This window comes from Nyctibius grandis, chromosome 2 (genome assembly GCF_013368605.1).
Source record: "Nyctibius grandis isolate bNycGra1 chromosome 2, bNycGra1.pri, whole genome shotgun sequence".
NCBI classification, from domain to species: Eukaryota; Metazoa; Chordata; class Aves; order Nyctibiiformes; family Nyctibiidae; genus Nyctibius; species Nyctibius grandis.
Genome location: NC_090659.1, coordinates 99,979,116 through 100,001,976, shown reverse-complemented (window position 1 = coordinate 100,001,976; position 22,861 = coordinate 99,979,116). Strand labels below are relative to the sequence as shown.

Below are 22,861 nucleotides of genomic sequence, written 5' to 3'. Positions count from 1 at the left end.
TGGAATAACCAGGTCATGCTGAGAGGATGCCTGTGCATTTCTGAATGTGAAGCAAAGGAACTAGGAACTTCTCAACTAGATCATTACATACCATTACATGACAGAACGTGTCCTCAAGACATTTCCCAAAACTCTGCATTGTCATTAGCAGCAAACGATACAGAAGCAACCTTTTGTGGCCATCATCATGTCATCTTCCATAAACTATAAGGCTACCCTAAACTGAATTTCCCATTTAACCAGCATAATATCCTCCAAAAACAATCACTCCCTGCGGAAGTATGATGCAGGTTTAGAATGAGCTGCTGTAGAAGACACCGTTCGTTTAATTTTATTTTCATTTTTAAAGCCTATATATGTAACCCCTAAGCACTAGTGCATTTGATATTGGTTTGGCCAGAAACAGGCAAGGAACTTTAGGGTGCTATAAAAGATATGTGCGTATTAGAGCAAAAAAGCCAGAATAAAGCCCTAATGTGGGTTGTCAAGATTTAAGTTGATTGCTTACTCAGAGGGTTAACATGTGCTAAAATTACATACTGCAGTTCCTAGCTTCACTGATGAAAACATTCACTGCTTCTATCTTTAAATAAAAAAGCAAAATAGCCTTAACCCTTTGAGGATCATATTAGCAGCAAGTTGCAATCTAAACAGAGAAAAAGCATTTCAATCAATTAGGAAATTATTCTTACAAAGATTCTGTGAGCACCCTTTTGTGTTCCACCATCCCAGTGTTTACTGCTGGACACATCAGCTCTAATCACTTCACACAGGTCTGAAGGATTTTCAGGGTCTCAAAGGGTTAAAGCCAAGACTTTTAAGTAAAACTGTTTTATTAAAAGGGTGAGTTAGGTGAGCGAACAGTCTCGGATGAACTTGGTGAATAGTCTTCCGATTCGGAGTTGAGTTCAGGTGGAGCTTGCTGTGCCTTATAACGTCCCCTCACATCCTGGTTGCGTCTTCGTCGGAAAACCTGCCTCTCCTTATCAAGAGCGGTGGTCTGGCAGGGGCATAAAATAAGAATAAATGAAATTAGGCTGTGTGTGAAATGCAACGCTAATGAAAACCATGAGTTTTTATATGGCCTGCAAATACCAGGGATAATAAATGTCCAGATCAAATTAAACCTGTTCTGTCTCAGTCAGGTCTGAAAGGTTGAGCCCACAACATAGCTAAATGCTTTAAAAAGTGCATTTCCCATATCTTAAGAGGTAGCGTGACATCATCAAGCAGATACAGTACCATATATATGGATGCCATATGTTCTACTTCTGGATGCTATTAATTTCATCCTTTAATAGATTCGAATTTCAAACCAAATACCAACTGACCTTCCTCCCACCCTTCTCAAAGTATAAATCTGTTTCTACAGGCAAGGCAGAGATGTACGCTTGTCTTTGATTTGACCTAATGAAGGCTGACACACACCCATGTTCAAGTCAGTGCAATCGGCTAAAAAAGATGGATTGTGATGAAGTTGTCAGACAAGAGAGAAAAACAAACACTGAAGGGAGTAGCCCAGCTCTTTGACACCTCCTCATGCTGCTCAGTGGATGTTCTTAGGGAGAACGCTGAAGAACTTTGACAGAAAGACTTAGCCTGACCATCCTGTCTCCTCCTGCTGACCAAAGTTTATCGAATTAAATACTCCACTAACTTTATCTAGGTCTATCCAGAGTATCTAGAGATGTGGAAAAAGAATGTTTACTTGATGGGGTTTACATTTTGACCAGTTTCTGCCACAGTTGAGCATGCAACTTCCAGCTGCGCATGCTCAGCTAGATAGCTGTAACTTCTAGCCACATCCTTTCTTGTGCTTTGTCTGGCACATTTTCAAGGGGAAACTGCAATCCAGGTAAGGGCAGCCCAAGTCTGGCCAATGATTTCAAGGATGGGACTGGGTTTTGCTGTTTCTTGATTACAGGGTTTTAGACCTCAGTCCCTGAAATCGCTGTAAAATTACAAGTTCAACAGGATGGCCTTGATTCAGCAAGAGCACTTTGACATATAGTTAACTGCCTTCTGAAGCAGGGCTGCCTTCTTAAAATATGGCCTGTGATTTTTTTTTGGGAAAAGCATAACGGGAAAAGGCAGGTGGCCAGTAAGATGACATACAAAATGCAAATATCTGACCATTGCACTGGAGGCAAAGATAACTTTGAGAACTGAATAGGTTTAACTGCTCAGGCTTGTAAAATTTGTCCCTAGTATGAAAATCTGCATTTAAAAGAATGCAGCCAAAAGGTTACTCTGCTTCAAAGGATTTATTGTTTTCTCCTGAGATATACATGACTGATTTCTCTAGAAAATTTACCAGTTATAGTGTGAGCCTCATAGGAGAGAAGAGATGTATTTATAGCCAACATATTTTTGAGAACAAAATGAAAACTAAATCCATCATACCGGTACAGAATAGCATTATAGAAATCCCTGCTCTAAAATAATGCAATCAGCATTCAATAATGATGTAATAGAGACAGAAAGATGGACAAGAGTGCAGAGCTACTATAGCAAATGGATTTACATAGGCTAAATTGCTGAACTATTATTTTTGTGTCTAAAACCTACATAGCACTACCTTAAAGGGGTAAAACAATTAATTTTGATAAGTTCATCCCCATATTTTAAATAATAATTGCTACAAAATCCAACACTTTTCATCTGGTGAGAATTACTTTGTTTACTGCTAATCTTTCGGTTAAGAGCTCTAATTAGTATGTTCAATGCCTTCTATATTTCTTAGCCTTGAACCAATTCAGTTTTTGATTATTTTTTAATGTGAAACAGAAGAATACCTAGACCTTTTACACACAGTGAATATACTGCATACAGTATGTAATTCTGTGTGAAAATCGAAAAGAATGGCATATATTACCATTCTATAAAATACAGATTTCCATTTAAAAGATTTTTTATGCTTACAGGAAATAAGCATCTATTTAAAGTTTAAACCACATCACATCATCCTGTAGTAACAGATACTCTCCTCTGAGAAAGTTAAACATTTCTGGTTGAATAAATAAAAATATTTGTATTAAATCCAAAATTTATTTTTAAAACCTGCCACATGATAATGGTAAATGCATATGTAAAAACTGAAGGCATTTGAAATTAGATAAGTTACATAGAAATGAATACTCTTGAATAAAATATTCTTTTTGAAATTTAGTCTAGGCTATTGCTTTTTTTTAAAGGACAAAATTATGAAATTGCAAAACTAGCCTGATAATTAAATATCAGGACATCATTTTAAAGATGTCTTTAAAAAATAAACCCCAAGATACTACTTTTCTACTATTTTGGGGGAAGCTTTGCGGGCTTTTCTTTAAATATATTTGTTTAAATATATATAAAGGCATTTCCTGTCTCATTAATCAAAAATGTTAAGCAAAAAAAACCTAATCATCCCACTTAATCCAGGACCTTATGCTATAGTTTGTAGGACCAAATATTTCTGGCTTCTTAATCCTTCAGAAACTTCATGAGATATTTTGAGACTATGTTTTTCTTTACATTTTTATCCCAAGTCTCCCTTGAATTTGATCTAATTGGTCTTTTTAAGGGCGTGCTTGTAGACTCGGGGGCATTATTGTGGTTACTCTCCTGGGCTGACAGACATTTAGAGCCTTTGTCACCCAAAGAGCTTATCAAACAAAAATGTATAAAGTCACAGAGAGTCAAAGAAGGGAGCATGTATCTACCGAAAGCAAAAATACACAGTTTTTTTTCTAGCGTAGCATTTAACATGTCAGAACCACAAAATGGGTCAGTTCTGGCCACAGACAGAGCACTCACAAGCCCTACAGAATTTGCAAGACCAAACTTACTCTGTCCCATGTTAGGATGATGTTTTGCACTTCCAGTGTCTATTACACTGCCAAGCAGTATGGCCACTCTGCATTCTGCATGAATGCTAGTTTTCATTTAATGAGGTCACGGTTATTTTTTACCTCTAAAGAATTTCAAAATATGATATATTAATGCATTGGAATGCAGGGGAGATGGTAAGATACATAATGACTGCATGTGTTTTGTAAGTGCAATTTTCACCTACTGTATCCTCTTGTGCATGTGAGCATGTTCCAAAAATCAGCTTTTTCATTATTATTACTGTTTTGTAACAGAGGCCTCTTATACGCATTGCCTTGGTTTAACAGATTTGTTATTTCATCTACTATTCAGCTGGGTGGTTCACCGGTGCATGAACCAGTGCATTATGGATTTCCAGGGCATTTCCACTTTAAGCTACTCTTTCAGTAAATAATGAGAGGATCTGAAGTGCACTTATGCTTCACAGGGCTGCAAATCCCAGATTTTCATTATCACATTTTGACATTTTTTTTTCTCGGCTTGAGGTGAGAGGGTGAGAACTTTGAGCACTATATGATAGTAATGGCAACTAAAATGTAAGGATAGCATTCTTATTTAAGATACATGGCTGTCCTCTTACAATCCATACAGAGGAAAAGTAGAGCTGCTTATCCAGCAGCAGAGAGGTGGATTGCCTCTAATAGTTTGGTGCTGATGGTTCTGAAGCACTTCATTAAGCACTAATGTATTTTGCATCAACATTTAGTAATCCTGATGCCCTGTACCAAGCGGTTAATAAGCCATTTTTGGAAATCCATTTAATTTGAAGTAATGGAGCATTATTTTTAAATCATTGTTTCTATCACCTATATACTAAGGTGCAGTTATCATTTTCCCAGGATTTTGCCACAGGGAGTGTCTTCTTCCTGATTTCTATGTCTTGATGGTGCAGGATGACTGAAGCATGCAAATTCTTTTTTCTTGGAAAACATTGACTCTGTGTTTATGAACAGACATTCAAAAACTACAACTGCTTTGATATATGTGTTGGATTTGCAGTGAGAAGCACCTTATTTTAGCCGTGGGGTGATATTTTCTGTCAGCTCAGTAATTATTGGATTGAAGTAACTGCATTTTATGAATGCAAGCAGTGACTGTTTTTCTTTTCACTTGTCTTAATTTACTGCTGGCCACCAAATATAGATATATATTCATTTCATTAATAAAAGAACATTATTGTGCATTTTGCCTCTTAGCCCATCCATTATTCATATCAGCCAGGAGACTGAACTGGGGATGCAGCTGTTCACGCATTAATCTAAGAAACCCTTCCCTTCACTCGCTTTCATTTTGCAGGAGCATATTTGCAATTTGTTTGCAGTTTTCGTGGTGCTTTGTTTAGTGTGTGGAATTACATGGACATATGTATTGAAACACTGATATTTTTCTTCCAGTCCATTCTTTTATATAGAAGTATGTGTATGCATGTATTTAAATGTTCACACCTAGATAATTTTATCCTATTTCCTTAAGCTTCTGGCTAGTGACCTCGATATGTTGAGATATGTAATGGCAGGTTTCCCTACTGCAAAAATGACCATTAGACAATGCTTGTGGCACGAGCCAGGCAGCCCTTCAGTCTGACCTTTTTTTATTTTTTCCATGGGTTCCTCAAGTTACATACATATATATATATATATATAAAAGTATATATAAATATATGTGTGATTGATTCATGATTCAAGACACTTTTTGGAGAGTACTTCAAACTTAGCAATGCACCTCAGTCCAGGAGTGAAAGACAGATGTTATTTTTAGCCCTGCAGGCACAAGCTATAACTAAGTCAAGTTACACGGTGATTTGGAGACGTGCAAATGACCACATCGAGGGGACAAATTAATCGAGTGGATTTGAACCTAGACCTCCAAATACCAAAGGCCAGTGCTTTAGTGCACCATGTAACTTCTGGCATGGAATTTAGCTAAAATGAAAGTAAAAAGAAAGAAAACCAAATCAATTTGATGTATGCTTTGTACTGTATTGGTGAGTGAATACAAAGACAAGTATTCTACATGTATAACTGCTGAATTCATATTGCTATATTTAAGTTTGTGTTTACTTTTTGACATCCCCCCTTTTTAGAGACGCGATTCCTCAGCTGGTTTCAATTGCACATGGAAGAGACTTGGTGCCAAGTTGTTTGCATGGGTGAATTTTAGTTATAGTTTGTAAATCAGTTGTGGTTTTCTTAGTCAAAGAGCAGGAGAAGAGACTTTAAATGAGTTTAGACGTTTGCCTGTTTTTACCAATATTCAGTTTACAGAGGGTTTTATGGTATTAAAAATGGCACTTTACAGATAGCAAGCCTGATTCCCAACTACTTTGCCCTTTGTCAAGATGTCTGGCTGTAACTTCTGACTTCAAAGAGTATTGTGTCCACTTGGGACAGGTGTAAGTAACTAGATAGGTGCAAAGTAATGGGAATTAGGAACCAAACACAGAGCATGGAACTGTGGGTTTTCAGATGAGCTATTCAGATACATTTTTAAGAGCGACAGTGAGAAATGTATTTTAAAAATCCTGTATTTTATGAATTCAGAATTGACTGATGATTTTGTTAAGCATCCAATGTAACTCATCTCCTTGCTATTGTCATTACGTAGATAAGATCATTAATGACTTTCCCATACATTTCCTGCATTTTATTTTGCTCCTTTAGCTTTTATATAATGTCTGTGGATATATAAAAAATAACATATGCTAACATTTTATAGTAGTTGTATATAATACTACATATACTAATATTTTCTACTAACATTTTACATTGGATACTCCCACTCTGGTGCTCCCTTGATAGTCTGAATCAGCACAGAAAAGGCAGAAAATTCAGGCCATTCTGTCAGTAGCAGATTAAAATAATGTTAAGATTCATACATAAACCATAACCAGTAAGGAAATTCAGAGTCGAAAAAAACATTTGTAAGTTATGCAAAGCATTGCCTTCAAAATGTGCTGCCATTAGGAGGAACAGGTAAAGCAGCTAAAGGCAGCTCTGGACCAGGCACTGCAACACTTGGGGTTAAGAGAAGGCTTGAAATACTTTCACTCTTACTATTCTGGTTTAGTTACAAGCAAGACAAAAAACTTGAGTCACACAAACTGTTAAAAGCCTCCGTTAAGTACCTCTTAAAGAAAAGTTCCTTATAAGAAAGTAAATCCGTCAGTTATGATATTTCTGAAGGACAATGCAGGCATTTGGATTTTTGGGGGTCACTGTTGCTAAATTCCAGTAGAAGGGAAATTATAAAAGATGAATGCATTGGCATCAACCCTTTTACAAAGTGATCTATCAGAGAATGGGCTGACTTGGGAGGAAAAAAAACATCCCAAACATTCCACCTTTGCTCAGAGATGGATGATTTCTGCTGTCTTTGACTTGAGTTGACATTGGCAATTTAGGGTGAATGAAGATGTGATTGCACCACGGGCCTTACCCAGCTACACCAAAGCTCGCTTTCCTGGCTATCAAGAACACTTAAATTTCACCAGTCTTGGGGCAGAGCAGACTGGGGGTTTAAGTGGGACCTCCAGATCTCAGTCCCTACTGACACTGCTTTGGCATTTTCTGCACTTCTGATTGCAGGGTTGATGTCCCGACAGCATTAGGTGGGCTGCTTTTAAAACATGTATCAATCTGGGGTCCAAATTATTATACTGATTTGATCCCTGTGTTTTTTCTGTTCCTCATATTCAAGGAACACGGTTAAGATTTTCCAGGCATTATATCTCATACCTGCTACAACAACTATTACTGTACATAAGGTTTGTTGTATTTTAGTATCTCAAAAAGTCATGTCACTTTTGCACATATTATTTTACTGAAAGGGAATAAAACAGGATGCAGAATAAGCACTCAGAAAATTAGGACTTTGAGGCACTTTGAATAGGAAAGTCTTTTAGGCACAGAAAGGAAAAGGTTTTCTGGTTGATTGAAGGAGGAAATAGTGCCATTTAAAAAGTTTTAGAGGACTGCCAGAAACTAGGGATGAAAATGATCAAAGGAGTGGAGAAGAAATGAATAGTTTAACACTAACAAAGGGAGCATTACATTTTCCTTGGGACATGCTTTCATTTTTCGCTGTAGTTGTAAATTCAGGTTAATTTTCATGGGCCTGTGATAAATTAACTGTTTTATAGATGGGAATTGATGAACCTTTTCATATGCTTTGCATTTGCGCTTACAGTTACTACTAAAAAGTAAACGCTTGCTAAACCAAAATGGTTTTATTTAGACTAAAATGTTGGTCACTACAGCAGTTGCTTGTTTCTCGGAGATGAAAGGGGAGCAAACACAGGGCAGTGCTTGTTCAGAGGTACCCCCTGTTACAGCATTTCCTAATTAAGCACCTACCTAGGAGCCCTGCTCTCCCAATTTGCCTTTCCACACTAGGTGCCCTGTTTAGAAAGCACTAATTATAAACATTGTTGTTACTGCCCCCAGCTGGAAAACAGAGCAGTTTATGTGTGAATAAGAGAGATTATCGCCCATCTGCTCCAGGCCATTATTCAGGGATGTGTCATTTTGTATGCTGATGGCAGCCATTACCAGTGCTTTAGTCAAATTGCCTTTTTTTTTTTTTATATAGCGTTTATTTATTTACCAAGTTGCAGATTTAGAGTCTTCCCCCTCTATCTTCCCAAAATGCATATGGTTTGTTTCAAAATCTGGGCTATGCAGTTAAACTGAGTCAAGGCCAGTCTGAGAGGAGATGCTTGCTTTTATCACAGGCTCCTGTTTCTGGTGGTCTGCTCCCCCTGAAGCTGGGGTTTTAAAAGATCCAAACAATGTGTATAGCAAATGGAAAGGAAGATTTCTCTCTTTTTTTTTGGTGTAAAATAAAAATAGTAAAGCAGAGAAGGAGTGTAAGCTGATCATATACAGCAATTAAACTCTAGGAAGATAAATAAAGCTCATGTGAGCTTTCCCCCATTTTACAGGGGAGGTGTTAAACTTGCAACTATTTGACAAAGTCTTGCTTGACACAAAACGCCATCTTTCTTTCATAAACGGAAAATAAAAATTCCTCTAATACTATCAAACCCACACTTAGCTAAAGCTGGGCACTCAGGCCCCATTCTCCCCTTCCTCAAAACGAAAAAGCACAGATGCAGTGCTGCTGTCTCTCAGTTGGCTGTGTTACAGGGCTGGAGCCTGCGAAGCATGTTGCCAAGTGACAAGAGAGATCAAGGAGGTCTTGCTATGTCCTCGCAGGTCACAGTAGGTTTATAGCCAGCAACACAACCTGGAATTACAGGTACTGCTGCACACTCAAGCACTTGGAGTGAAAGTGTTTCTCAATTCTTGCTAGCCAGCCTTCAGCTGATGGATGGGAACTACTTTTCTACTTTTTGCCTGAAAAGTACGGTTATTTTTGTTTTTTCTTTCCCCAGAACATCCATATCAGAATTTATTTGACCCTCAGTGTGCGCCCAGGGAACTGCTAGGTCTTATGGAAACTGTGCTGTAGCCTGATCCATGCACTCAGTGAAATGATCCAGGGCGGGAGTTTTACTTTACTAGAAACACTTGCAGTGACCATCTCTGCTCTTTCGCTAATGTGATTAATTTGCTGGGTTTTTCCAAATACCTCACAGACGAGTTTTTAAAGGCTTCAATCACTGCAGCGTTAGAAAATGCAGGTTTCGCAAGGAACTTACAAAAATTTCTCCAGCTATCAAAATGCAGGTCTTGTGAGTAATAAGGAAAAAAGCCAGCAAATAACCACTTGATGGAAAATCCAGGGCTCTGGACTGATTGAGGAGGTGCATGGGCCTCCCTCGTGTGGGCTATCAGACCTGAATCCCTCCTTGCCCCCACTCCAGAATAACCCCCTCCCGCCCAGAGTCCCATTTTATCATACAGGTTAAGCCAGCTAATGACAACCCTGGCACAGTTACACAATGAAGAAAAATATATCCAAAAGACTCATGCAATATTTAAAAAAAACACATCAAAATAAATAGGTATTGGAAGGGTTTTAAAAAGAAAAGAGAAAGAATGCATTGTTAGAAACACAAGCTTACCAGCACATACAATGCATTGTATTTCATTGAACTTGGGAGAGTTTCTACATACCGCGTTATGTAAATGCATTGTTCAATCTAAGGTAAAGATTGTGTTTAGTGGGTTTAAAATGACAGTATATAGCTCCACATCTCGCATGGAAAAAGAGGAAAATATATGCTGAGAGTCTGTTGCTGCTCCGTGTGTTTCCAAACAGGAGCGCAGGGGAAGCAGATGCCTTATCAAGCAATAAGGAGGGGGAGGGTGCTTACTCCAGCATATCTAGTAGATTTTCTATATACACTGTCCTTTTAACTATAGGGGAAATCAATACTGAGCATGTTCGATGAAGAGAAAGCTGGGGATGTGGGTGTGAGGAATGGGTGAAGAAAGGGAATGAGGGGGTGTGGCATCTCAATCAAGATTAAAACGAAACTGATAAAGCAGCATATGGACCGGATAACAAATCAAAAAGCATGTTTATCCACTGAAGGAACTGGTTAATGGAGACTGCCAGCACGTTGCCATGGAAACACTGACTGTTGGCGCTGCACCATCTCATACCTTATCCAATACATTCCTGGTTGTTGGTAGTAGTCCAAAGACCCTGATCTCTTGATGGTAAACCCGTGGTCCAGCTGAGCAGAGAGAAACGGGGCAACTCAGTGGATCGACATTAGGCTAAAGAATTCAGACTCCAGAGCAAGCTGTTCCTTATTTAGTGCATATTTAATGTTTTCACTTTCAGAAGGCACTTATCTAACATCCTAAAGCTATGTACCGGAAAGAAAAATGAAAAAAAAAGCAAAGAAATAAAAGAAAAAGATACTAACTCTAGATTCGGTCTTGCTATATTAGAAGCCAATTTATTCAAACTAAAATGGAGTTTGCGAAATAGGTTACTTAATGCATTTAAAAGTGTGACAAAGATCTTGTTACTTCCAAAGACAGAAGTGCCCTTTTAAGTTGCACATACCAGTAATGGAAAATTATCTTTTGCAATTAAACTGAGAAGTTTAATAATTTAAAAAAAATGCAGTGCAACCATTACAAGGAGCAGGCTAGACAGACTACACAAGGCTTAAATTAGACTGCTTCATAATCATGGAATGTGTAAAGATGAAAAGAATCAGGTTTTGATACCCCATCAATCATGGTAATTAATTTCTAAAAATGAGTTAACCTTGGAGAGTTGGACTACTCTGAGCCATGAACAACATTGTTTATCATTTCAGCTTACACCTCATGCTCAAAAAGATAACAGTACAAAACTATTTGGTTTAAAATTGCACCAATTAAAGTCAAAATGGAAATGAACTTAACATTGTGTCCAGGAAAAGTGTGCTCGTGATATTACTTAAGGAATATAGATATTTTAAGTTTAGTTTATCATTAGCAGACTCATGTGCATAAGAACAAAGAAAATGTGTTGTTTCCTCTAATCCTTCTGGGGTGCACTAACAGACAGTGGAGACATCATTTAGCCGAGTTAAATAAAATTTTAGGGGAAAATATCTTGAGGGAGACATTCTGCCCACTTTAAAATTGTTAGTTGTGATTATTTTCACATTTTGCCCTATGAAGAGAAAAGGCCATTTTGTGCTTCAATGAGAGCATGGCATATATTTCCAATACTGATGACAGTTTCTAATTCTAAATTCAGAAAAGCAGTTCAACACATTTCTAGTTACCAACTACTTCAAGAATAGCTAGGAGCTAACTGCAAATTTAAATTTTTCTTGATGACTCCCCTGGAAATGTAGAATTTAATAATTTATTCATTTTTTTAAAAAACGATACAGCTTTCATCTTATTTAGAATTATTTAAAGGATGTTTCCTGTTTAAAACCATGAGAACCTTGTACCTAGAGTCAATTTTTCTGTTGGCTTAACTACACTGGTCTCCTATTGCCATCTACTGGCTTCCTTGTATGCTGCACATAAAATACACAAAAGGGATGTTTTCTTAAAAAGCAGATCAAAAATACTGCCTAAAATAGAACAGCTAAAAAGTAATATAGAGAAAATGGGGAGGGTTGCTTCCTAACACAAGTTGAAATCCTGCCAGGAGAAACCCAAGTGTGGAGAATGATCCCAGGACAACACACACAATAGATGGGAAGTGACAGCCAAGGCACAGGGTCATCTTTAAGCTGAGCAAAACTCACAGACTAAACTTGGCTTCTCTTCCACACCACCCAAGAAATCCCACCGTTAAAAATGACACTTGGAATTTGTAATTTTATGTTTAAATCAGCAGAGCTCAAGGCAACGATCCATTGGCTGCCTTCCCAATGGAGGCATACCCAGTAGAGGGTATGACCTATGAGGAACGGCTGAGGGAGCTGGGGTTGTTTAGCTTGGAGAAGAGGAGGCTCAGAGGTGACCTTATTGCAGTCTACAACTACCTGAAGGGAGGTTGTAGTGGAGTGGGAGTCGGCCTCTTCTCCCAGGCAACGAGCGATAGGACAAGAGGACATAGCCTCAAGCTTCGCCAGGGGAGGTTCAGGTTGGACATTAGGAAGAATTTCTTCTCAGAAAGGGTCATTAGACATTGGAACGGGCTGCCCAGGGAGGTGGTGGACTCACCATCTCTGGATGTGTTTAAGAAAAGACTGGACATGGCACTTAGTGCCATGGTCTAGTTGACATGGTGGTGTCAGGGCAATGGTTGGACTCGATGATCCCTGAGGTCTCTTCCAGCCTGATTGATTCTGTGATTCTGTGATTCCCCTTGCCAGACTGCTGGCAGTGGCCCTGTGCCCGTGTCTCCAGCCCAGCGAAGGCTCTGCAAGGGGCTGAGAGCTGCACCAACTTTCTGAGAAGCTTTTCTCTTTTGCTGTCCTATTCGAGTCCTGTGAGTCTCCAGCTGGAGTTTACTCCCATTGCCAAGACAGAGACCTCATACAACCTTAACAGACCATTATCATTAGTCATTTTTCTCTGTCTTAACAATGGCAAAAATACAAGCACAAAAGTGACAACATACAGGCAAAGCTTTAACACTTCAGACGAGAACACAAATTAAATGATGTTCATTTCATATACGGAATGACAGCACACCTCTGGATCGCAGAAACATTCTTAAAAAATTATTTTGGCTCTTGGTCACTTTAGCCACTGTCTCTAAAGCCCAGAGGGTACAGCCACAGCGTATTGTTTTGTGGCCAAAAAAAAAAAAGAGATGACATCCTTCGAGAATTGAAGGAAAAAATCTATCCCCAAATTTTAAAAAGACTATTTAGTATAAGTCTGGTTTTATGTTTTTACTGCAGTATCTTTTATAAACACTATCACAGAACTACAAAATACTGTTCCTATTGGAAAGCTGTATGAGAAACCTGATCCTGCAAAATATTTTGGCACATGCTTAACAGTAACATGGTCATTCTGACACAGACCAGAGGGGCACTAGCCCAGTCCCTGTCTCCTGCAGAGAACCGCATATGACAAGAGTTTAAGAACAGGGCAAGTAAAGTGATCTTTCTCCTACAGTCTCCCATCAGCAAGTAGTGTTTTTTTAGAGACTTGTTAATTCTCTTGCTGTTTTAAAAGCTAGCTCTCCAATTAAAATTTTGCTGGCAAAGCTATGTTGGTTTAAGGGAATTTTTTCCCAACTGACATAGTTATGCTGGCAGAACTTTTGATGATATATTAATGTATCAACAGAAAAATCCTTTTGCCTGTATAGTTAATTTTGTTTGAGGAATCATCTTCTGCTACATCAGCAGAGGAACTATTTTGCTAGGCATGTACAACATGTTCATTACGGTAGTTTGTCCAAACTGACAAATCCTTTCAAATGTGGACAAACTTGAAGTCTGGACACATGCACAAGAACTTGTAGGATGTCTCTGCCCTGAATGGTCAGAGACAACTTCTACTGAGGATTACCACATTAACAAAGCAGATGTAAGCCTGAACCAAAGGAGTCAATACAATGTATTTGGACACCGCTGAGGGAAACAGTAGCCACAGTAGACATATGTAAAATACACACGGCTTCAAACTTCCTCCCAGTCAAGCTGACCACAAACAAACCTTTAGGAACTTAGTTTTCATATTACAGTTTTAATTGGTGCATATGATAAATACTGCTTGAGATCTTTGAGGTATGTTACTTCTTACCACTGAAGAAAGAAGGCATATAATACCATACCAGTGTGAGGACAAATTACCAACTACATACCACAGATTAGCTATCTCTGTACATAAACAGAGTTATAAAACTCAAAATAATGCTAATATTTATCTTTTATACTGTTAAGTAAGCTATATAAATATATGCACATATTAACACATTTTCACAAACACACAGACACAGATGTGTTATATAATATATAGAAGGCATCTCTATATATTATATACACAAGCACTCTCTCAAAAAGTTACAGTAAACATACAGGTAGGCACAATAAAACAGTATTTTTTGTAGAAAATATACTTAGTGCACATCTTTAGTGCTGAACAATATGTTACAGCATCTGTACATACTATGAACATTCTAAATGTAGAGCAGGCTTCATTAATAAAATATACTTCTACAATATTTGAGATTGCACAGTTAAAGGAAGATTCCCAAACGTAAAACACTGATGACATGCATGTCAAATGTATATTAGGTATGCTTTCAAATGCAGAAACAACAATTAAGGGCTTTGTTGTTTTGCTTTTGGCTTTATTTTACTTATTAAATCAGTTTTGTAGAAAATAAAGGTGATTTATTCTTAAAATCAAAATTATCCAGCTTTCTGGAACATTACCAAAACACTAAAGAGGTCTATACTTCTCCATCTCTTCCAAGTTTTTAGAGAATAATTGACACAAGCTAATCAAACCACTTTCTGAATTCTGTAAAAATATTCTAAACATTTCTACTTTATAGGCCAAAATGCAGGATTAATCATGCCAGAGTATGATGTCCATCCACAGAGATGATCACTAAAAATAATCTGTTAAATTTCCAAACACTAAAAAATAAATAAAATCCATTAAGAATATAATTAAACATATACATTTTTTTTTTTTTTTCTGATGTATAATGTTTTGCAATGGAAAGATGCACTACAGTGCCTTTTTCATTACTCAAGAGTCAAACTGCTGTAAACAATTCCTTGGCAGAGCAACTGGGGCAAAGAAAAAAAAGAGGAGGGTGGGGAAATTAAAAACATAAAGGAGGCGAGGGATGGATGAGGACAGAGGCATCATTTCTTGCTTTTAAGCTTTGAAGTCATTAGCATGGAGGATCTGAGCAGTAATTCTCATGGACAAGCGTGCTGGCAGTCCATTCGAAAGGAACACGGTTTCAGCTAGTCTATACAGAACATACCTGCATTTCAGATGAGCAATGGGTATGTGATGTTTTAGTTGTGGGAGAGTTGTTGCAGTATTATTGCTTAAAAATGAAAATAAATAAATGCTGACTATGTTAGCTGATGACAGAAAGTCTAGGAAAAGCATGAGGAAAAACTTGCTTCCATGTTGAGGACGTTCAGGGTTGGAAAGAGTAAAGAAAAAATATGAGAGAGGCACAGCTTGAAATTTTAAGTACTTATACCAAGTAACTTTGTGAGAATATCCATTTTGCTGCACAAACAGTTCACACCTGTGAGCCAGATTGCATGTACTGAGCTGAGTTTACTTCATGCTGATTTAACTCACCATTGGAGGGGCTGAGCTGAGAAACATGAAAGTGGAAACAGTACAAGAAAGTGTACATGTGCAGTCACACCACCTGCAATTTATGGAAGCTGGGAATGAACACTGAGTAATTTGATATGGGAATGGTTATGTTTAATGTGTCACTAATTTTTAGTGACTCTTTGGAGCGTTAACATTACCATGAGTAATAAAGAAAAGCTTACAAACACAGGCAGATGTATCAAAAATGTAAAGGATGTGCATGTTGCTATTCAATGGCACTAGTATGAATCATCTCATAAAACACTGAATTTATTCTGTGTGCATGTATATCTAATACACATGTTCATCTTTGGGAAAAAAATTGCAAATGTACGCAATGTATGCCACACTGAGGATGCCGTTGAAACCTCAGTAAAGCTTGGTCAAAAGTTTGGTCAAGCTCGGTTTCAGAAGCTCTGACATGTTCTAACCTGGAATGCCTAGACTGGAATTGCAACATGACAGAAGGCAGAAAGGAGCTCCATTAAGTCTTTACCCAATTAAGTCCTTCTGACTAAAGGGAAGCAGCATGCATGTGGCAGTACAACAAAATGCTCCTGCTCAGCTAAATTTGAAGTGGCTAGACTTGTATCAACTGTGGAGGTAGCAGTGAGGCATCATAGCTATCTTTCATCTCTTCAGAGAAGAGAAGCTCAGGCTGCCATACAGATTTTCTGTTACTATTTTGAAGTAGTTTCTCCTCATTGTAAAGTTCTGCTGTCCTGCTACAACCTCTGTGTGGCCCCAATTCATGTGATGATTCTGCTGCCAAGTGAAATGTCATGATCCCATAGTTCTAATTCTTGAATCTACATTGGAGTTAGGTCTGCTGATCTGGTAAAATGTGGAAGTGAGGGTACTGTTAGATCTCCTAGGGCTGTTAAATAACAATGTGACTCACAAGGATAATCAATGGAGAAATTGTGCAGACTACCAGTCTAACTACATTTTATATTAATTAAATTCTCGAACAATTTAAAGATTAACCCTCTCTGGTTTCTTTTGGTGGCATGTCCTAAACACACTCTGTCTTGTGGACACATATTTAAGTGTTTCAGCTGTGTATTTCAGATGCTTACTGCTATGACAGAAACTCCAGCTGCTGTGCTGTTCGGTTTAGGGCCTGTGTTGAAATGCTTCTTTATCTTCCCAGCTACTGAGAGCTGATGTTCATTCTCTGGAAGGCCATCGTCCTGCAGAGAAATAAAGCCGAATAAAACTTCAGAGAGAAAAGGTGAAATAAAGGAATTGCAAGGTGATTCTGATAGCACCTGTCAATACAGAAAAGTTTACAAAAAAGTTTGTAATGAAATACGGGTCAGTCATTGTCTCCATTAATATATCTAAGGTATTTATAAGATGAACATCATATTATGTCATGAACCAGCCTCTCTCTTCTTCTTTAACCAACATGTTCTTCTCAAACTTTAGGTAATGTTAATTAATCATAATTGTAAAATATTTTGTTATTCTTTCTACCATGTCTCATCTACCACTGCCCAGTTATTTTTAGGTCCATTAATATTTCAAATCTTGATAAGCTCAGACCTGTTTACGATTCTGTTTACTCACCACATAAATGTAAAGATAATGACCTCAAAAGTAGAAAGAGCCCAAGAGATTACAGAAACCAGAAGCCCCATTCTGGTAGGATGCATGAAAGGATCTCCAAAAACACTGTGAGACACCAGTAAGGTCCCTGTCTCATTGTAAAGGTTACAAACTTGGGGACTACGGGGTTGGGTGAATGTTCCAGCCACGGCTCAGTGAGTCCCATGGCAAGGAAAACCAGGAAAGATGGGAGCTGACACATGCCCCAGCCGAGACCCTCAGGGCGGGTGAGCACGGGACCTCACCAACACCAGGCTGTATCATCGCATACGTCTGCAGGCCAGGTTAGGTGTGAGCTTACGGCTTGCTGAGGCATTCTCTGCAGACTATGACTGTACCATACTAAAACCATGGTTAAACAAAGCCACCTCTGCAAATCGAATCTCCGACTGACTGATAACAAAGGACTCCAATTCCTTCCCCCTGTCCCAAGGCACACAAGCCTGGAATGCTCTGAGCAAAGGACAGACAGAGGCACAGACTCTCTGGGAAAGCAGAGAAGGGTTGGAGCCAGCTGTGGGTGGCCTCTTCTTCCTTGCTGAAAGACATGTGTTCTCAGCTTGAGCTAACCTGAGGTAAAAGCAGGCACACAACTACATGGCCAAGCAGAGGCAGACACATGTTCTGCTGTCGCGAGCACCAAGTGAGCCGGCTGTGCGCGAGCTCCAGCCCAGAAGCTGTGCATCTGGGCTGGGAAGTGCCTCCTCCCCGCTGAGACATGATGCTTCGCAAAGCGAACTTGTCTATCTGCACCTAGGCACGCAGGCATCCTCGACGCTGAAGTGAAATCCTAGCAGAGAGTTTCTTGCAGTTTTGCACAAGACAGTGGGTTGAATTCAAGCCCAAGAGAAGAATGGAATTTTTTTTAGAAATTGAAAATAAGGCCCTTAGGCCTAAAAAAAGTGCAAAAAGCCAACGCTCAGTGAGACTTCCCTACTACCACAATATGCAGGATTTCAGGCAACAATATGCAGAATAGGTGGAACAGGCAAAAAAAAGGCAGAATAGGCAGAATGTGCAGGATATCAGGCCACTGGCCATCCACAGTTGTCATCCCAACCTAGTACCGCATGGTATGTGTAGCTACGAGCAGTTGAAAAAGTTCTTAAAAGTCCCCTTAAGCGACATCCTAGCAGAATACATGCAAACAAGAGACAAGCTCAGAATACATCGAGATTACAGACACTTTTTTTCTGGCTTTGCAGCAATTCTGAGTGCACTTAAAGAGTTACAGAGTCGCTGCAGTAAATCACGAATTCAGTGAGCATATGGGAATTCTAGGGAGGTTGGTTAGGGTTTGTTATTTATTTAGCTTGGGGAGTTTGTGTTTAGAGATCCCTCACTCACCCCTTAACAAAATGTCTCAGCTGGCAAAATATGGTCAAGTGCACACAGCTGCAAAACACAAAACAAAACAATACAACCCAGTAGCTGATTATTGTCTAGCACCAGGGAGTCTTGGCTCGGTGGTATATGACCCCTAAAAATAACCTGCTTTCCGCTGACCTTGCCTTTCCCAGAAGAAAGCTAGTCTGTGAAGTGAACACTTCTTCACTGGAGTGGGGGGGGGGGGAAATCATTCCCTTGGCTTTCTTGACACGAAATCCTGCCAAATGTTCATGCTGTCTTGTCAAAAGACTAAATTACAGAGAAGACAATAGTTACCAAGACTGTGGTAATATTTTATTGGTGAAGAACCACACCCACAGCTCCAGTGGCAACGCGCCAGAGACACATAGTTTGGGCTCCAGCTTTTAGATGAAATATCTTCCAGCTCAATTTAAGATGCAGCGTAGGGATACATGAGAATTACTCTATCATTATTGAATTTTCTTACCACTGTTGGTGCTACCTGATGTTTAGTAGTTACCTTTTTTTTTTTTTTTAAATTCCAATGTGCTTTATAAACAAGCTAATATATATTAGCTGGCTCCTGGAATCACTTCAACCAACAATAAAAAAGATAGATATTGAGGCTGAGAGATGACAGCTGTTTAACTACATACTAACAAGCTGCTCTGCAGTTTAAAAAGGCAAGAAGTGATAAAAACCCCATCAGATTCACCAGAATCAGCAGGTCAAGTTGTAGAATTGGAGAACAGGCTAAACATTGCTGACAAGAATTTCATCAGGTTGCTGTAATGGGAAGGATGTCAGCCCCCAAATAAGTTAACTGTTCCTTACCCCTATTTTAACCTTTTGCTGTAGGAACTACTTCTTACAGTGGGTTAGGATCACAAAATTTCATCTCAGCTTTAACAGTCAGGACAAGATCTTTTACAGAGAAGCAATGATTTTTGGTGCTCAACTCTGGGAACTTTAAACGGTCATGAGCTTCAGGAAATGTTGACTGCTGATGCTCTGAAAGAAGAGCTCTCCCAAGCACATCTCAGAACTTGAGGAGTCAAAATCCTTTGACTGTTTGAAAACTCTGGTCCAGAATTTGAGTTTTCACCTGGACAATGTAAACTGTGTGGGATCTTAAGATAAATATTTTTTTTATCAGCCTCCACAAAATACCTTTCATGGTCTGTTTGCAAGAAATTAAAATAAAATTTAAAAAAAAAAAAGAAAAGAGGCACAGGGTCTTGGCTTCATTTGAGTAATTAATAAACGCTGTTTTCATATTTGCATTGTTCTCCACAGCAGGAGACATTGCCACTCAAAGAAAAGAAAAGTGTTAAAAAGATGGAACAAAATTCAGGATTCCCAAACTCCTGCTACCTGAAGCACTCAGATCCATTTCACCAACCAATCCAAGAGCTTTACTTTCCAGGTCTAAAAGCATCAGATGAATAGGTCATTAAATAAATAACAGCAGAAAATTAAAGCAAATAGAAGTGCTGGAAAAGCTTTTGGACTCTTGTTTCCTTTAAGGATTATAAGGAAATTTTTCTTTGGGCAGTGTCCTAGGGTGTAACCAAAAGTAGTGCAGCTGCCAAATAAGAAATGTCTTTTTAAATTAACTTCTTTACAAATGTTAAGCTTTTTACTGTTTACTGCTTGGTTATTCATTTCTTTTGCACACAAATTTCCAAGGCAGACACAGTTAAGGAAATATGTAAAAGCTCCAGTTTCCCTAATTCTTTTTTAGGCTGGTGTGTGCCATCTTCCTCCTCCAGCAACAACACACCACATTTTATATTGATTATTTTAACAGAGGAGGATTTACAGAATGCAATCCATCCCTTTCAGCATTCACTGCTCAATGCTGTATTAGGAAAGATTTACTACTTATAGAACAAAAAGAGAGTAGCTTTGTCCTGTAACTTGTATAGTAGAATTCAGGTTATCAATATCATCAATGTTTAAAATGCCAGACCTCAAAGCTTCCAGCCTCTTTTATAATTTTTTGGTTTTGCAGAGAAATTGAGTAGGTAAAGGAAAGAGCTGGGGTCCCTGTAGGGGAAGTATAAACTGATGGATTTGTTTCCAGGTCTAAGTGTACTGCATAGAAGAGTCAAACCCAAATAAACTAAATGGAGGGGGCAAGGAACTGCTGCTGAATTGCATTTAGAATTCAAGATCTCCATCTGTGGCAGTGGCACGTAGCCAACATCTTTTCAGGTTTTGTTTTTTTGAATTGAAAACAGCTGGGATATTATTGACATAGGAACTGCTTTACTGGTCTGACTCTGACCATAACAAGTTTTGCAGTTTCCAAGAGGATCCTAGCTATTTTTATAGCAAAAACTGAAACTGAAATGAGGGTTGGCTCCTACTGAAACTGTCAAAGCACATTCCAGGAATCTCAGCAATTTACCAAGTAATCACATAGTAAGCAGCTATAAAGTAGAATGGTTATTTACAATCTACAAAATGGTTTTATACAGTGTAAGCAGTTACAACACTTCTATCAAAGGTTTGATCAAAGAGAGAAAATGTTTCTTAAAATTGTCAAAGAAAACACATGCTTGCTTTTCCAGCCAACTGTCCTATCCAGTATTTTAGCTGCAAGTTTACCACTCTGTGAATATGTCCAAAACTGAAATAAGAAATGGGAAAGTAAAGTCCAGCATTTGGTGCACGCAAAAGTATTTAAACAGGTTATCTGGGAAAATGGAGTGTTAGGTGAAAATTGCATGTGTCATTTCTTTTCAGAAAGACAGTATTTTACAAAAGTTGCAGATAATTGCTCAGGTAATTATGACACATAGATCAAAGAGCCTTTTATAAACAGGGACAAGTATATGAATTCCCTGTCCTGAAGATGGGAAAATGAGGTACAGGGAGGTTGTGTGACAGACTCTCAGCTGGTCAAGCTGGTGATGGTATGGGGATGCGAGGTTGGATCTGACACCAGTGTATCATTCTGTCTCCGTGCACAAGCAGGCTGTCCCTGCCAGGCTATCCGCTGCATACTTCTCAGACCCGCTTCAGGGAAGTGTCCTTTTTCACAAAAGCATTTAAGCACCTGTTTCAACTCAGACACGTTCTTATTTCTCCTGAAGTGAACTAGGATTTTAGTGCCATCTAGTTAATTTTATGCCTAATATTAAGCGTTTCCATGTGTGACGCCTTGAAATAGGAGTGACGTTTGGAATGTGCTCAATCAAGCACTTTCCTGAACTGGTCCCAGTGCTGGCCTTTCTCCTTCCAGAAAAAATATCTGGAGGATATATAAGAGAATTTGAAAGAGGTTTTGGTTTGCCTTATGAACTACCGTTAGTATATTGCTGAAGACAAAATACTGATTCACCTCAGTTGCTAAAAGCAGCAATTGGACAGAAAGAAGAAATTACAGAACTGTCATGGACTATTTGTTTCACTTATTTATAGACAGAACTGCCACAGGTTTTGATTGCAAAGACTTATAATCAGCATAAAACTACGTGAAGTGCAGCAGAGCTAGACCTAAGGTGAATTGAACACAGTATGTTCTTTCCAACAGAGCATTGTAGTCACTGTTTATGAAATAGTACTTTTAAACATTTAACAAAGACTAGTAGATCTTGAACTTTCCCTGGTATTTCCTCCAGTTTCTGCCAACCAAGTACTTAAGAACTTTGTGAGCCAGGAGTTGTATCCAGACCACCATATTTAATAGGCACCAATAGGCTCATCCTCCAAAAATGTATCAAACTCCCTTTTGAATCCATTTATACTTGGCCTCTACAGCATCTTCTGGCAAAGGGCTCCACATTTTAACTCATTGCACAGAAACCCAGAAATTTGCCAGGGTGCTTCAGTAACCAGAGCTCAGGTTTGGTTAGTGGAGCTCTGGGGTGTTAAAAGACTTTAGCCCCCAGCCCCTTTCCCTGTCCCTCTCCGTCAGCAGGCACTAGCGACGGCAGAGAGCAGACCCTCATGTAACCTGCACACCACCACCATCGTGTTACTGACAAAGAGCTGCACCTCTTCTTAGTGCATCTCCCTAAAATGCCTTTCTAAAATACATCATGGTGTAACTGAAGCCAACAAAAAAAAAAAGGTGTCCGGGGGGAGAATTAACAGTTCCAATGTATTTTTCAGAAAAAGAGGAAGATTAATGACCCATCCTTATGTGGTGTAAACACATGACGTTTCAGTAACCTCTGCAGCAGTGTGCAGACACTGTGGGTGACCTGGCCTCTCTGTGGCTTCTGATCAGCCACTTCCTTCTCTTCCTCAGCAGCACTCCAGAAATCCCCACCCGTTCTCCTCCAGTGGAGACAGAGGAACACCTCAGTCACCAAAAGTCATTATAAACTGTG

At 38.8% G+C, this 22,861-nt stretch overlaps 1 protein-coding gene across 4 annotated transcripts in view; it reads right to left on the bottom strand.

The window, feature by feature from the left end:
• Nucleotides 1–794: 794 nt before the first annotated feature.
• DCLK1 (doublecortin like kinase 1) overlaps nt 795–22,861 on the bottom strand; it is a 274,345-nt gene continuing 252,278 nt past the window's right edge. For 3 of the 4 annotated variants that reach the window (XM_068419328.1, XM_068419319.1, XM_068419344.1), the window contains 2 exons: nt 16,637–16,750; nt 795–1,000 (listed from right to left, as the gene is read on the bottom strand). In XM_068419328.1, coding sequence (XP_068275429.1) covers nt 836–1,000; nt 16,637–16,750 — 279 coding nt within the window. In that variant the 3' untranslated portion in view covers nt 795–835. Of the gene's footprint in view, nt 1,001–10,439; nt 10,514–16,636; nt 16,751–22,861 lie in introns of all 4 variants that reach the window. The other variant, XM_068419336.1, reaches the window with a different exon arrangement.